General features: G+C 42.2%; 1 protein-coding gene across 1 annotated transcript; it reads right to left on the bottom strand.

Moving 5' to 3' along the window:
- Window positions 1–570: 570 nt before the first annotated feature.
- Window positions 571–8586, bottom strand: LOC125550891. Its single transcript, XM_048714004.1, has 15 exons — window positions 8272–8586; window positions 6989–7391; window positions 6716–6893; window positions 6506–6645; window positions 5382–6198; window positions 4108–4208; window positions 3881–4025; window positions 3737–3805; window positions 3573–3618; window positions 3037–3470; window positions 2854–2933; window positions 2324–2459; window positions 1485–1677; window positions 1223–1305; window positions 571–1137 (listed from the first exon to the last, which is right to left on the bottom strand). The coding sequence occupies exons 1-15, from the start codon at window positions 8372–8374 to the stop codon at window positions 997–999; spliced, it is 3069 nt and encodes a 1022-aa protein (XP_048569961.1). The 5' UTR covers window positions 8375–8586; the 3' UTR covers window positions 571–996.
- Window positions 8587–12701: the final 4115 nt, after the last annotated feature.

The following is a 12701-nucleotide window of genomic DNA, read 5'->3' as shown; positions in this document are numbered from 1 at the left end:
AATTTTTCGGTGTTAATAAACGTCTCATCAACAACGGATCCGCTTCAGCTGAACGCACATGCATCTGTTGGCTTGGGGGCGGCAAAGATAAGGGCAGGGCAGGGAGGAGAAGACGTCCGTGGACAAAACTCGATCTTTGTTTCATGTGCAGTCTTTCCTCGTTCGCTTTCAAGGATCAACTGGTGGCTTATCTCCAGGTAGGGGGTATCGCCAGGTCTACATGGAGTCGGGTTAGTTAACCAGGGATGGAAAGAAAGTGCATGGAATTTAGCAAGGCAAAAGACAACGGTGCATGTCCATGTCCGTCGGATGAAAGCTTCGATCTGTCCAAAGCGTAAGGCTTCTATCAGTGACGATAGGTACTAGTAGTACAGTTTTCACGTCAATTTTCCAACCCAAGTCATCACTCAACTGCACATACATACCAGACACGTCCGGAACACGGCAACAGATCTCCATTTCCTGGGGCAGCCAAAGAGCTACACACCAGTAAAACTCATGCGTTCCAAACTGGCCGAACATTTTCAGTCACAGAGATACACCCAAGGCAAAGCTCACGATGCTCCATTGGATCTGGATGCTCATCTCCAGAGAATGATCTGATTTCCTCAGAAGAACACAACATGCGGCAAAATGGTACAGCTATACAATTGAATCTCTGCACAACTTACAAGCCTCGGTCTAAGCGAATAATTTTGGCCTAGGCAAAATGGAAAAAAAAAATCAATGAATGATGTGTGGTACAATACTATTCCTAGTAGTACAACTCTGAACTCAAACTCCTCGCTCTAGATTGCATCAGGGTGCCTAATTTACATACCTCCTGATATACAGCTGTACATATTTAAGTGGGTGGCACCAACCAATCCCTGGATCCAGCTCTGCTGTCAAAATCCATTCGGGCAAAACTGCGGCCCAGGGAGCCTCATGCTGCGTCGTCACCGACGCGGGCTTAGAATTTAAAAGGTGTATCAAGATGGCCTCTCACCATTTCAGTCAAAGTTGGTAAATGAACGAGGCTTGTTCCTTGCGACCCTTCTCATGGATGCCTTCTATGAGCTTATGAAGCTCTGGGAAAAGTGTCACGAGCACCTGTTCTATCATCGCGTAAGTGAGCTGCTTCACGCACACGGTGGACTGCAGCACAGCATGAGAATCATGGAAATCAGAATGACATCGCACCATATCGCTGTTTTGATGCTAGGTTTTGTTTTTTACTTACCTGCAAGAAGTAGTAGATGTCCCTTGCACTGCGCTGGTACTGCTTGTACCCAATTATGCTGACTAATGTAGATGGAGTCCCACCTGGACAGGACATCGAGAATTAGGTTAGTTGGACCACATGTACTGACCAGAATTTTGCGTATTTGTTGCTTCTATCACATATCTGAATTTGCACGCAAACACCGCCCAATGTTTGCAGCGTAGATTCAGAAATAGAAAAATTACAAAAGCAATGAGATAAAATATGTCAATAGACTCACCTAAAAGAAGTTTCTTAACTTCACTGGCATTTCTAGATGCCTCCAGTTGAAGCTCAAAAGAGCTCGTGTTGCTCTTTCTGTTGCCAATAGTCTCATCGGCACTCCCCGATGGGTGCTTGTCAAATTGACTGCTACCTGCATTTCCTTGATATCCATCCAACTTGGTGAAGAATACACCATTAGGCCAGAGGGTCTGTAGGATGGTAAATTTGTTAATTACACAAATGGAAGACCAGAGTAGTTGTCCATTAGGTACAACTATCTAAAGCGCTCTTAGTTCTGGCATGCACCTACATTGGGACACAATATGGTCCATATGACAGTAGTAACATTTTATATTGGACCCTAGCATATAAGAATAATTTGCTAATTACCTTGGTATTTATGTTATGCCATCGTTTAGCAACAAAGTGATTTGGTACCAAGTACTCCCTACCCAAAATCTTGGGCATATTAGTTTTGCATGCAATCCCATAATCTAAGGTGCACGTGCCTTCTTCTCCCATTCACTTACAGCCATAACTAACTATCGCTATTTTTCTGGAAAGGAAAACATATCGCTGGCTGGGTCTCTCGTGAGGTCAGCTCACAGCGCCTTCTTAGTATGAGATTGGATCGCTCAAGTAAACCTGCGGTAATTTTCGTGCTGAAACTAATACGCCTAAAATTATGGAAAGGAGGGAGTACCAAGTAACAATTTGGATCGTATGGAACTTTTTTTCTAGTTGGAACAACTTTTTAACATGGTTTCATGCAGATAATACAGCAAATTTTAGTCTGGCAGCGGAAAGGGTATTAGAACACTTCAGTTCAGACAAAAATATACAGTGCCTCCTTACATCTTGAATCCAACGGATTCCTTGTATAATGACCTCATCTCGTCGGAGCCAATTGATCTGTCTTAAAATCCAATCATCAATCGCATCTTCCATGACTAACTGCAAGATTTGTTTTGATATCCAGAAAACTTGTTTTCTGCAGATAACATAAGTAACAAGTCAAACATAATGTTCTGCAATTGAAAGCTAGAAACAATTGGATTGTAGAAGTATTGTGAACCCAATCATGGATGGTGAAAATATATCTGACTTGCACAGAAATATCAAACAATCCCTGAATAAACAATGGCATATCTGCACAAACTTCCCTCTCAGATTCCATAATGATGTTAATTATCATCATCCAGTATACTGCCAAGTGACAAGTATCAATGATATCTAGCAATCGGCCCAAGCAGCTCCTATCGCGATCCTCATGGTGTCTACAGTACTACATTTACTTCACTCATGGCTACATAACAACAGTAGAAAACTAGCAGGCAAATTATATAGAGGCACTAGAAAAAGTTTATGAAAAAGAAATAGCAAACCTTATCCAACCCCGTCGCTTTAGTTGGAACACTTTGTCTACAAGATTCAATAGAGGCACACTGACATTTGTTGGCACCCACTGCCAAATGAAAAGAGAAGTTTTAGGGCAAAATGGAAAAGCTTTTAGAACAGAAATTCCCTGCAATTTGACTTAAATATAGCTACATAGTGGAAATACATACCTCGGGAGGAATTCCTGATGGATCCTCAAATGGTTTTACAGATGACATGTTTGTAGAATCCGAAATTGCCCTTGCAGGTTTTTCTATTTGTTGGTTTACTTGTGCATCACAACCAGTTGCTTCATTGTGCTTAATATCACTTGAAATGTACCCTCCATTGCTCAATTCATTGTCCGAGTGGCATGCACTATTTACAGATGAGGGGCGGTCTTCACAGTTACTATCACCATCAGAGAGACTATGTGAACTTCCCAAATTTCTATTCTGCAGATTCTGATTATCTGTCTCTTCCTGGTTCCAAGATAGAGACATCCTATTATCTGTCAAGTGTGAATACGGCGCGCTAGGGGACGATGTGCCGACTGCGCGTTTTAGACCATCTGAAACTCCTTTAACATGTCGAACGATGTCATCCATGGCATCATCAACGTTAACTAGTGATGCAAAATAAATAGATAAATATCTTGAGTGAGAAAATATTAAATACACGAGTTCATAATTGTGAAAAAAAATATAGAATGAGAAGAGGTACATACCAGCCAAGGTTTTGATAACAGAGGTGGACTTTCCAGCTGAGTAATTCTACAAAATGGAAACAAGAAATGAAGCATATAGAATCACAGGAAAGTAACACAATATGTGTTCATCTTTCTCCTGCTAAGGAGAAGGCACAAAGAATTTTTGTTGGCTTCATACACACCTTTGAGGACTCACTAAGAAAATCCCAAACTTCATGCTGCTCTGCAATATTAGCGATCGACAAGAGATCCTATTGGACAGAACAGATTATTGTAACCAAATTTGAAGTAAAAAGTTGGATGAATGCTAGAGGACAAAAGCATACTTGAAGATATCTGTCCAGTAGAATGCATCGTTGGTGCACAAGGTAATCATCAATACTAGACGAAAGGAAACTCTTTGGAGGCAAGTGCAGTGAGTAATTTGGTATTTCCTTTAGTTGTCTATGAAGACGCTCAAAATTCCGGTATCTACAAACAGAAGTTGAAAGTCAGCAGCATATATTATAAGTAGTGATACTGAGCTATTTCAAAGCTGTTCAGAAACGCATGCCTTCTTTTCACAAACCAGGCCTTGTTATCTGCACCAGTCACAGCAATAGAATAAACTGCAAAAGATTTTGAACCAAGTTTCTCAAAATATGCACCCACTACCTGCAAAGAAAAATAAAAAACCACAACTTGAGTAAAATACGGCTATCAAAAGAATATGACTTCACATAAATAGCTAGACAATAACAGAAAGGTAGGATACAACAGCTAGGCATGTCGTAATCATGTAAAAACACAACATACTATTTAAAGCAACATGCAAAGTAGTTATCGTACAAAACTACCAGACCAAACAGTGAGCTGTATATGTGTTCATTCCAAGGTTCTGGTGACCGGATGATCCATATTTACCCACCCCTCCCTGCAATCACTCTTACCAGATTGAAAATTCCGGATTAATTTGAATTCAAGTTGCTACTGTCTTCAACTCAGTTCACAAACCAAGGCACGGTATAATGGTGTGGGAGAGCTGCACTTTTCTTCTGGTCATGTGTTCAAGTCCTCACATTGCCATTTGTTTTTTCTTTCCTTACTTTTTCACTACATCAGCAAAAAACTGTAAGCGGGAGGTGGGGTATCAAACCCCTGACCTCATGGAATGGGCTGAAGCACGCCGACCATCGGGTTACGGTTGTTTATGTGTCATCACCTAGGTTCGTTAACTTTTTATCTCACAAAAATTAGATCCAATTTTTGTTCAGAAATTCCGTCAGTTGGTGGTATTTCAAGTAAACACCCCCCACCCGATTTAAAATTTTAAATCCTGTAGCCAATTCTCATTGGACAGCTAATGCTAAGAAGTAACAGAACCACACAAAACCACATGCTATTCTTTATAAATGTTAAATAGAAAAAGAAAGCAACTGACATAACAATGGTTACTTAGGTAATGATGCAAAATACAACACATATGAAGTAAAACACCAACCTCACACCCATAACTATTCTATTAGTAATAGCTACTCCCTCTGTCTCAAAATGTGAGACAGAGGGAGTAGAAAATTACCAGGGGCTTTCAAAACAAAAAACAGCGATTAGCATGTGATTGTTATCAATGTCTGAAACTATCTCAAAACAGATTGTGCTTACTATTATAACTATTATAGCAGCCTTCAATACAGAAATAGTTTAGTCATTGGTGAGTGCTAATTACACAATAGTATTATATGGTTTAAATTCATTTATTCAGTAGTACCAACCAATCATATAATTCTCAATTTCTGAAGAAAAAAGGATATTGAAAAGAGTGGCTGTGATGGGATCAGCAAAACTTACCCGACACCTTATCTTTGGAGCATACATTAGTACCTCACCATGTGAGGAAGGAACAGAACCTTTGTCCTCTTGAATGGTCCTTGAATTTAAGCTTTCACTGGATAGCGCGGTTTGATTACTTTTGGCCAAATGTCTTTTCTCCATATCAGGACTACTATTAGACCGCTTTAGCTGAGCTTTTGTGTTCTTGACAGCTTCAGGGTGCTCTGACTTTACTTCATCTGTATTTTGCGAAACAAGTGGGTGACTGCCTGTGACAAAAGTGGACTGAGCATTCCTATTTGAACCTTGCATCAAATTAACCATGTATTTGTCATCAACCGATGTAACTCTCTCGTTGAAGTTAGGGGATAACTCTTTTCCGGCCACTACTGCATTTCGAACGCTATCTATCCCTCCTGCACCTTTTCCTTTTTTTGATGGACGTTCCACTTTCACCATATTCTTTTGGTAGTTTCTCCCAATAGCCCACATGTTCTCAAGATTCTCCGGAGCAAGAACCTGAGACCGCCTTTTAGTAGCTGCATCTAATACCAGTGCCCAATCTGCCTGACGAGGCTGGACGGTCTTCCCATGGTCATCCACTAACACTTTTGACTTATCGCCCTCAAGGGAAGTCAGCCCGGAGCTACTTGCTAGTACTGAGCCACTTGATTCTGCAGACAACTTTTGTAATTCCATTTGATGACCCTGCGAACCTCCTTTATAAGATGAATGATCATTTGTTACTGTGACTACAGTACTAGTCTTGTTTACGCTGCCTCCAATGTTTGTGTCTTTGTTGTTTAGAAAGTAGATAATTAGCTCGTTCACATAACTAGGAAAAGAAAGAAGATAAATTAGGAATTGGTTTAGTGCAGGTTAGAGAAAAAAACAAGGTTACATCTAGTTAACCAATCAATCCTAACAATTTGAAACAACAGCTTATTAGACATACTGAAGTACTGATTGCATGCGGCACTTTGTGAATAACTGAATATTAAGACGGTGGTGAAAATAACCAGGAAGAACTTGAGAAACAAAATGCATTGATTTTCTTCTGAACATGTCATGACCTCATGAACAGAAGCATGTAGTAGAGCTCAATAAAAAAACGAAAACAGAGTGAAGAATTAAGAGCTTACATAGGACTTGCGAAGTTCATCACTGGCTGCAAGACTAAGCAAGTCAGAAGTTCCCTGGAGAAGCAGCGAACCAATGGACTCTGTGCATCTTGTGGTCTCAACACTAGGGCCATAATGCCCCCAACTAGTTCTTGAAGAACCTATAACCCACTTTAAATATTATTTGTTGGATAAATGGACTACAATGAAGCTAAAAGTATTAGCACTCACCTTGTATTCGTGCTCCGAAGATAACAATGCAGGGTGAAGTTCCTGTGAAACTATTAGGTGTTGTTTCAGTCGCTCATCTCTTTCCTCGGAAGACAACGTTCCCATGACATCAACACCAATTTCAGACTGGTTTTTTCGGAACATATCCACATGTTTTCCAATCAAATCAGACATATCCCTGCAATAGAGAAAAATGAGAACACTTTCATTCTCAATGGAGATAATTATTACTAAATGAGTACACCCCAGATAGTAGATCCATTATTCACTCACCTTGTTAGCAAGTCAACTAGGTTCATCTCCTTTGCCCTGCCTGATACTTCACCAAGGGCATGGAGTATTAAGCCACGTATCAGTTCTGGGGCCTCTCTATCAGGAGTAATATCAGAATACCACAAGTCCATGACAAAGTCCCGGAGAACATTATCAATGAAACTTTCAAAAGCAGCCTCAACAGCAGGCGAATCAACTTTCCTTCTCCATCTTGAAACTGGTGGCACAGTTGAAATCCGATGATCGTTAGCAGACAACTGTCGTTTTGACGCTTGAGACAAATATGTCTGCTTAGATACAGGCTGACTTCTCCAACGGAACTCCACTTTGAAGGAGACGTAACGGAGAAATGCAAGTATAAGAATCGACATGGGGACATTTGTCCACATTGATTTACTTGTATCTATTTCAAAGAAAGAAGATGATAAATGTTAGCAAGCCCGTATATGCGCAAGATGGGAGCTACAAACGATGTAGAAATCAATAGTTGCATGAAAATGCGAGAACAAACCATAAACAATTTATGCTAGAGATCTCTTGCTTGTCATAAAATAGACTGGGAAAATATGTTGCACATAATTCACACATAGTCTACTCATAGGAAATGCTAGAAGCCTATCTTGCCTCATTCATCATGAACAGATTGTTGTATGTAGGTTTGATTGGCCTCATCTACTGATCCAAAACAAACACTGTAAAATTAGAAGATCAGCAAAGAAGGCATCATTCGTACACCAACCGCTACTTCCATTCTAGTGCATTTAGAGATTCATCAAACGACTTGTGAAAATACAGTATCGCACAAATTTAAGATTATTTTTAAGAGTTTTGATATATCCGGGCAAATTTCCTTGCTAATGATCTCAACTCTACCGCTAAAAGCAGTAACCAAATCAAGGGCAAGCAGAAACTAGCAGCTTAAAAGCCCCCACGTAATAGCGGTCAAAACTCCTAGCTGTCAGATGCATCGCGTAGCAAATCTACACACGAGCTCTAGTTATCAGGGTAGCAAAATTGTCTAGATTTCAGACGCATTATTCGCCGAATTCCCTCACAATTCCGACACATGCATCCAACAGCAGCAGCCACCCAAATTCTCTCCCGAATACATCCTCGTGTAGCAATAATCTCCGGTGCGTAGCTCGGAAAAGCATGAAACGACATGACGATCCAATTCCAGCCAGAGCAATCCAATCCCGCATCGAGGTGGCGCTCGTCAATTGCCGCGTACTTTGCGAAAATCGAAGGTAGCATATGGGGAAGGCGGGCGGAGCGTAGCTTACGTGTGAGGAAGTAGGAGATGGCGAAGATGCCGAGAGCCCAGGCCACGGTGCGCACCTTGGCCTCCTCGATCAGATCGTCCACGCTCCCCATCGCCTTCCGCATCTCTGCCCGCCGCGGGGCGCGGGGGGGGGGGGGGGGGGGCCGATGGCGGGGGATCGGCGTACGATGGGATCACGCAGGGGCTCCCAACCCTAGGGTTTTCCCGCCGCCGCCGCCGTCGCCGGAGAAGAACTCGGCGGCGTTTTATTTTTTATTTTTGTCTCCTTCCTGTTTTGGAGGCGTGCCCGAGTTGAACCCGCGTCGCTGCGTGCGGCCCGGACGGAGCTTGTCTGCGGCGCGCGCGTGGCTGGCATGTGGACCTAGTATGTCAGTGGGAGCGGGGAGTGTGACGGTTTTAGTTGAGGGACCCGCGTGTCATCCGGTCTGATGCCTGGACAGGTTGGCTTAATGGTTGATAACTTGTATAACGATATAATTGTGGCGGTTGGTGTCACTGACATGCTGGGTCCCTTTGGGGCCAACGTACTTGCCATCACCACGAACAGAGACAGCTAGATTGCGATGTTAGATTCGCATCATTTGGAGCAAAGGTTTCTGAATTCTTTTAAAAAAAACCACCCATATATTAATTAACTAGCAATTCTTACAATCGAGTATTACAAGGTTTGCCACGCAGGACGAAACACTATTACAGTAAGCACCATTGAATTTGCTATCAAAACTAAATTTCGCAATCTCATGCGCCATCTTATTGGCCTGTCTATCAATTTTCATGATTTTGATATCCTTGATGAACTTAAAGACACTCTGCGTCTCCTTTTTCAGATCCATCAGAGGAGACCTATTAATGGATTTCTTTGCCAGAAAAGAAGCAATAAAAGAATAGTCGGTTTTCAAAATAATTGAATTGTGAAGTGTAATACCAATGTATAATCCGGCGAGACACGTCCGAAGTTCCGCTTCATCCGCACAATTACACAAACGGATGAAATCCCACGAAGAAAATAAGACTCCCCTAGATGATTCTTGGCGACAACCCCAATACTGACAGATCTCATGCTCTCCACAAAGCTAGCATCTACATTTATTTTGGCTTTCAAAGAGCACGACTATTCGAAGGCGGGGCAACGCATATCCAATTATCCACCACCCCTTTTGCCCTTATTGAAATCCAACTGTACACAAGTGTTAGCCACCGATAAGGTTTTCCAATAATTTTCCACATAAATAGCAGATGTAGACAAAGATTCTTTCCCCTCTCCAAAAATCAAATCGTTCCTTAGATGTCAGGCTCTTCAGAATATGAATAACACTTGCTCACGTACCGGTGACCCCAGTTGGTCCAGCAGAATGAGGAACCAGTCAGGCCCCATAAATCCATAAAACTCCTCACCTGAAATATTCCACACTTCTCTCATGGCGAAACGGAAAGCGCACGCTTTCAGGCACGTCACAAGGGCATGAAAAATACTTTCATCCTCAACACCATAGATAGAACACATCCCTGACATCCTTTGATGATGACATACTCTATTTATCTGTACCGCCAAATTGTTTAACGCAACACACCATGCAAAAAATTCTTATTTATTGCGGAACTTTGGCCTTCTAAATAACATCCCACAACCTCCTTTCCTCATTAATGGCACGGCTAGACATTCCATTCTCGCCCTTGCCATCTTTTAGACTTAAGGCCAGTTTGTATGCACTTTTAATGGAAAACATGCCATCTTTCTCAAAGTGCCAAGCAATTAGATCACCCTCTTCAATAGACTGAATACGTAAGCTTAGGATCTCCTCGGCATCATGGTGATAGAACAAGTGCCTAATCAAATTTTCATCCCAACGTCTTGTTCCGCTGAAAAATAATTCTGAAACCCATTTCAGTCTAGTTTGGTTTTTTCCCAATAACTTTTAGGCCCAAATTCCTAGGAAGCCAGTTATCTCTTCAGATATTAACATTTTTATCATCGAACACTCTCTAGATGACCCCTTCTTTTAGCAAGTCCGGGCCATGCATAATACCTTGCTAATTCACCGACGTGGACTGCGAGAATACCGTATCCAAGATGTGACCGTTGGGATAATACTTTGCCTTCAAAACCATAGCACAAAGAGAGTCCGGGTACACCAATAATCGCCACGCCTGCTTAGCCAAGAGTGCTTTATTAAATAACCTGAGATCTCAGAAACCCATGCCTCCCTCCCTTTTTGGTTTAGTTAGCATATCCCAAGCTAACCAAAGGGTTTTCCTTCTGTCTTCTTCATCTCCCCACCAAAAAATCCTAATAATCTGAGTAAGCTCATCACATAGTGATGCTGGAAATTTAAAGATTCCCATGGCATACACTGGGAGCGCTTGCAACACTGCATTAATTTGATTTTCCTTTATACCGCTAGAGGCATACTTTTCAATCCAGTCCGATGATCTTTTTAAAGCCTTATCTTTGGTAGACTGGAATTTACCCACCTTCATTCTACCCTTCGGCACAGGTAACCTAATGTGCTTATCCTCGAAACGTTATGCAGAATTTTTTTAAAATAACCATCGTGGCCACCTGATTTTCCATACTACACTTTTTGCCGAACTTAATCGAGCATTTATCAGGGTTCAGAAGCTGACCAGTACCCTCCTCATAAGCTGACAGGATAATTTTAATGACTAAGGCTTGATCAATGGTCCCCTTGAAAAAGAGTAGACTGTCATCCATAAACTGAAGGAAATATGCGCTAGAGGCAATAATAAAGTTGTTATTTTATATTTCCTTTTTCATGATAAAGGTTTATTATTCATGCTAGAATTGTATTAATCGGAAACTTAAATACATGTTTGAGTACATAAACAAATATCGTGTCCCTAGTAAGCCTCTACTAGACTAGCTCATTGATCAAAGATGGTTAAGATTTCCTAACCATAGACATGTGTTGTCATTTGATAACAGGATTACATCATTAGTAGAATGATGTGGTGGACAAGACCTATCTATTAGCTTAGCATATGATCGTTCGGTTTATTGCTATTGCTTTCTTGATGACAAATACATATTCCTTCGACTATGAGATTATGCAACTCCCGGGTATCGAAGGAATACCTTGTGTTCTATCAAACGTCACAACGTAACTGGGTGATCATAAAGATACTCTATAGGTATATCTGAAGGTGTTTGTTGAGTTGGCATAGATCGAGATTAGGATTTGTCACTCCGAGTATCGGAGAGGTATCTCTGGGCCCTCTTGGTAATACACATCATAAGAAGCCTTGCAAGCAAAGTGACTAAGGAGTTAGTTGTAAGATAATGTATTACGGAACGAGTAAAGAGACTTGCCGGTAACAAGATTGAACTAGGTATGAAGATACCGATGATCGAATTTCGGACAAGTAACATGCCGATGGACAAAGGGAATTACGTATGTTGTCATAAGGTTTGACAGATAAAGATCTTCGTAGAATATGTAGGAGCCAATATGGGCATCCAGGTTCCGCTGTTGTTTATTAACCGGAGGGGTGTCTCGGTCATGTCTACATAGTTCTCGAACCCGTAGAGTCCGCACGCTTAGTGTTCGTTGATGATATAATGTTATATGAGTTATATGATTTGGTGACCGAATGTTGTTCGGAGTCTCGGATGAGATCACACACATGATGAGGATCTCTGGAATGGTCCGAAGGTAAAGATTGATATATAGCACGATACTATTCGGACACTGAAAGAGTTTCGGGAGGTATCGGGTGGTCATCGGATCACCGGAACGGGTTCCAGGAAGCCCCGGGAGGAAGATGGGCCTATTGGGCCATTAGAGGGGAGCACACCAGCCCACAAGGGGTTGGCGCACCCCCCCCCTATGGCAGCCGTCATATGGGGAAAAGGAAGGAGGGGGATTCAGCCTCCCCCTTCCTTCCCTCTCCCCCTTTCCTTTCCCCCTCCAACATATATGGTAAAGGGGGGGCGCAGCCAGGGCAGGAGCCCAAGTAGGATTCGGCCCTACTTGGGGCGCCTCCTGGCTTCTCTCCTCTCCCCCCACCCATATATATGTAGGAGGGGGCGCCACACATAACCACGACAATCTCTTAGCCGTGTGCGGCACCCCTCTCCACAGTTTCGCCCATCGGTCATATTTCGTAGTGCTTAGGTGAAGACCTGTGGAGATAGCTTCACCATCACCATTACCACGCTGTCGTGCTGCCAGAACTCATCCACTACTTCGTCATCTTGCTGGATCAAGAAGGCGAGGACATCACCGAGCTGAACGTGTGCTGAACGCAGAGGTGTCATACGTTCGGTACTCGATCGGTTGGATCACGAAGAAGTTCGACTACATCAACCACGTTACTAAACGCTTCCGCTTACGGTCTACGATGGTATGTAGACACACTCTCCCCCTCATTGCTATGCATCTCCATGGATAGATCTTGCATGTGCGTAGAATT

Source organism: Triticum urartu, chromosome 4, assembly GCF_003073215.2.
Source record: "Triticum urartu cultivar G1812 chromosome 4, Tu2.1, whole genome shotgun sequence".
Lineage (NCBI taxonomy): Eukaryota > Viridiplantae > Streptophyta > Magnoliopsida > Poales > Poaceae > Triticum > Triticum urartu.
This window is presented reverse-complemented; position numbering and strand designations above follow the sequence as displayed.

What these genes read in the sequence shown, in the direction of transcription:
- LOC125550891 (XM_048714004.1), bottom strand. Translation starts at nt 8,374, where the DNA reads ATGCGGAAGGCGATGGGGAGCGTGGACGATCTGATCGAGGAGGCCAAG. An exon ending in ATGAACTTCGCAAGTCCTAT is followed by an intron (nt 6,199 to 6,505) that starts GTAAGCTCTTAA and finishes TTCTTTTCCTAG; the next exon opens with TTATGTGAACGAGCTAATTA. An exon ending in AAGCGACGGGGTTGGATAAG is followed by an intron (nt 2,460 to 2,853) that starts GTTTGCTATTTC and finishes TGTTATCTGCAG; the next exon opens with AAAACAAGTTTTCTGGATAT.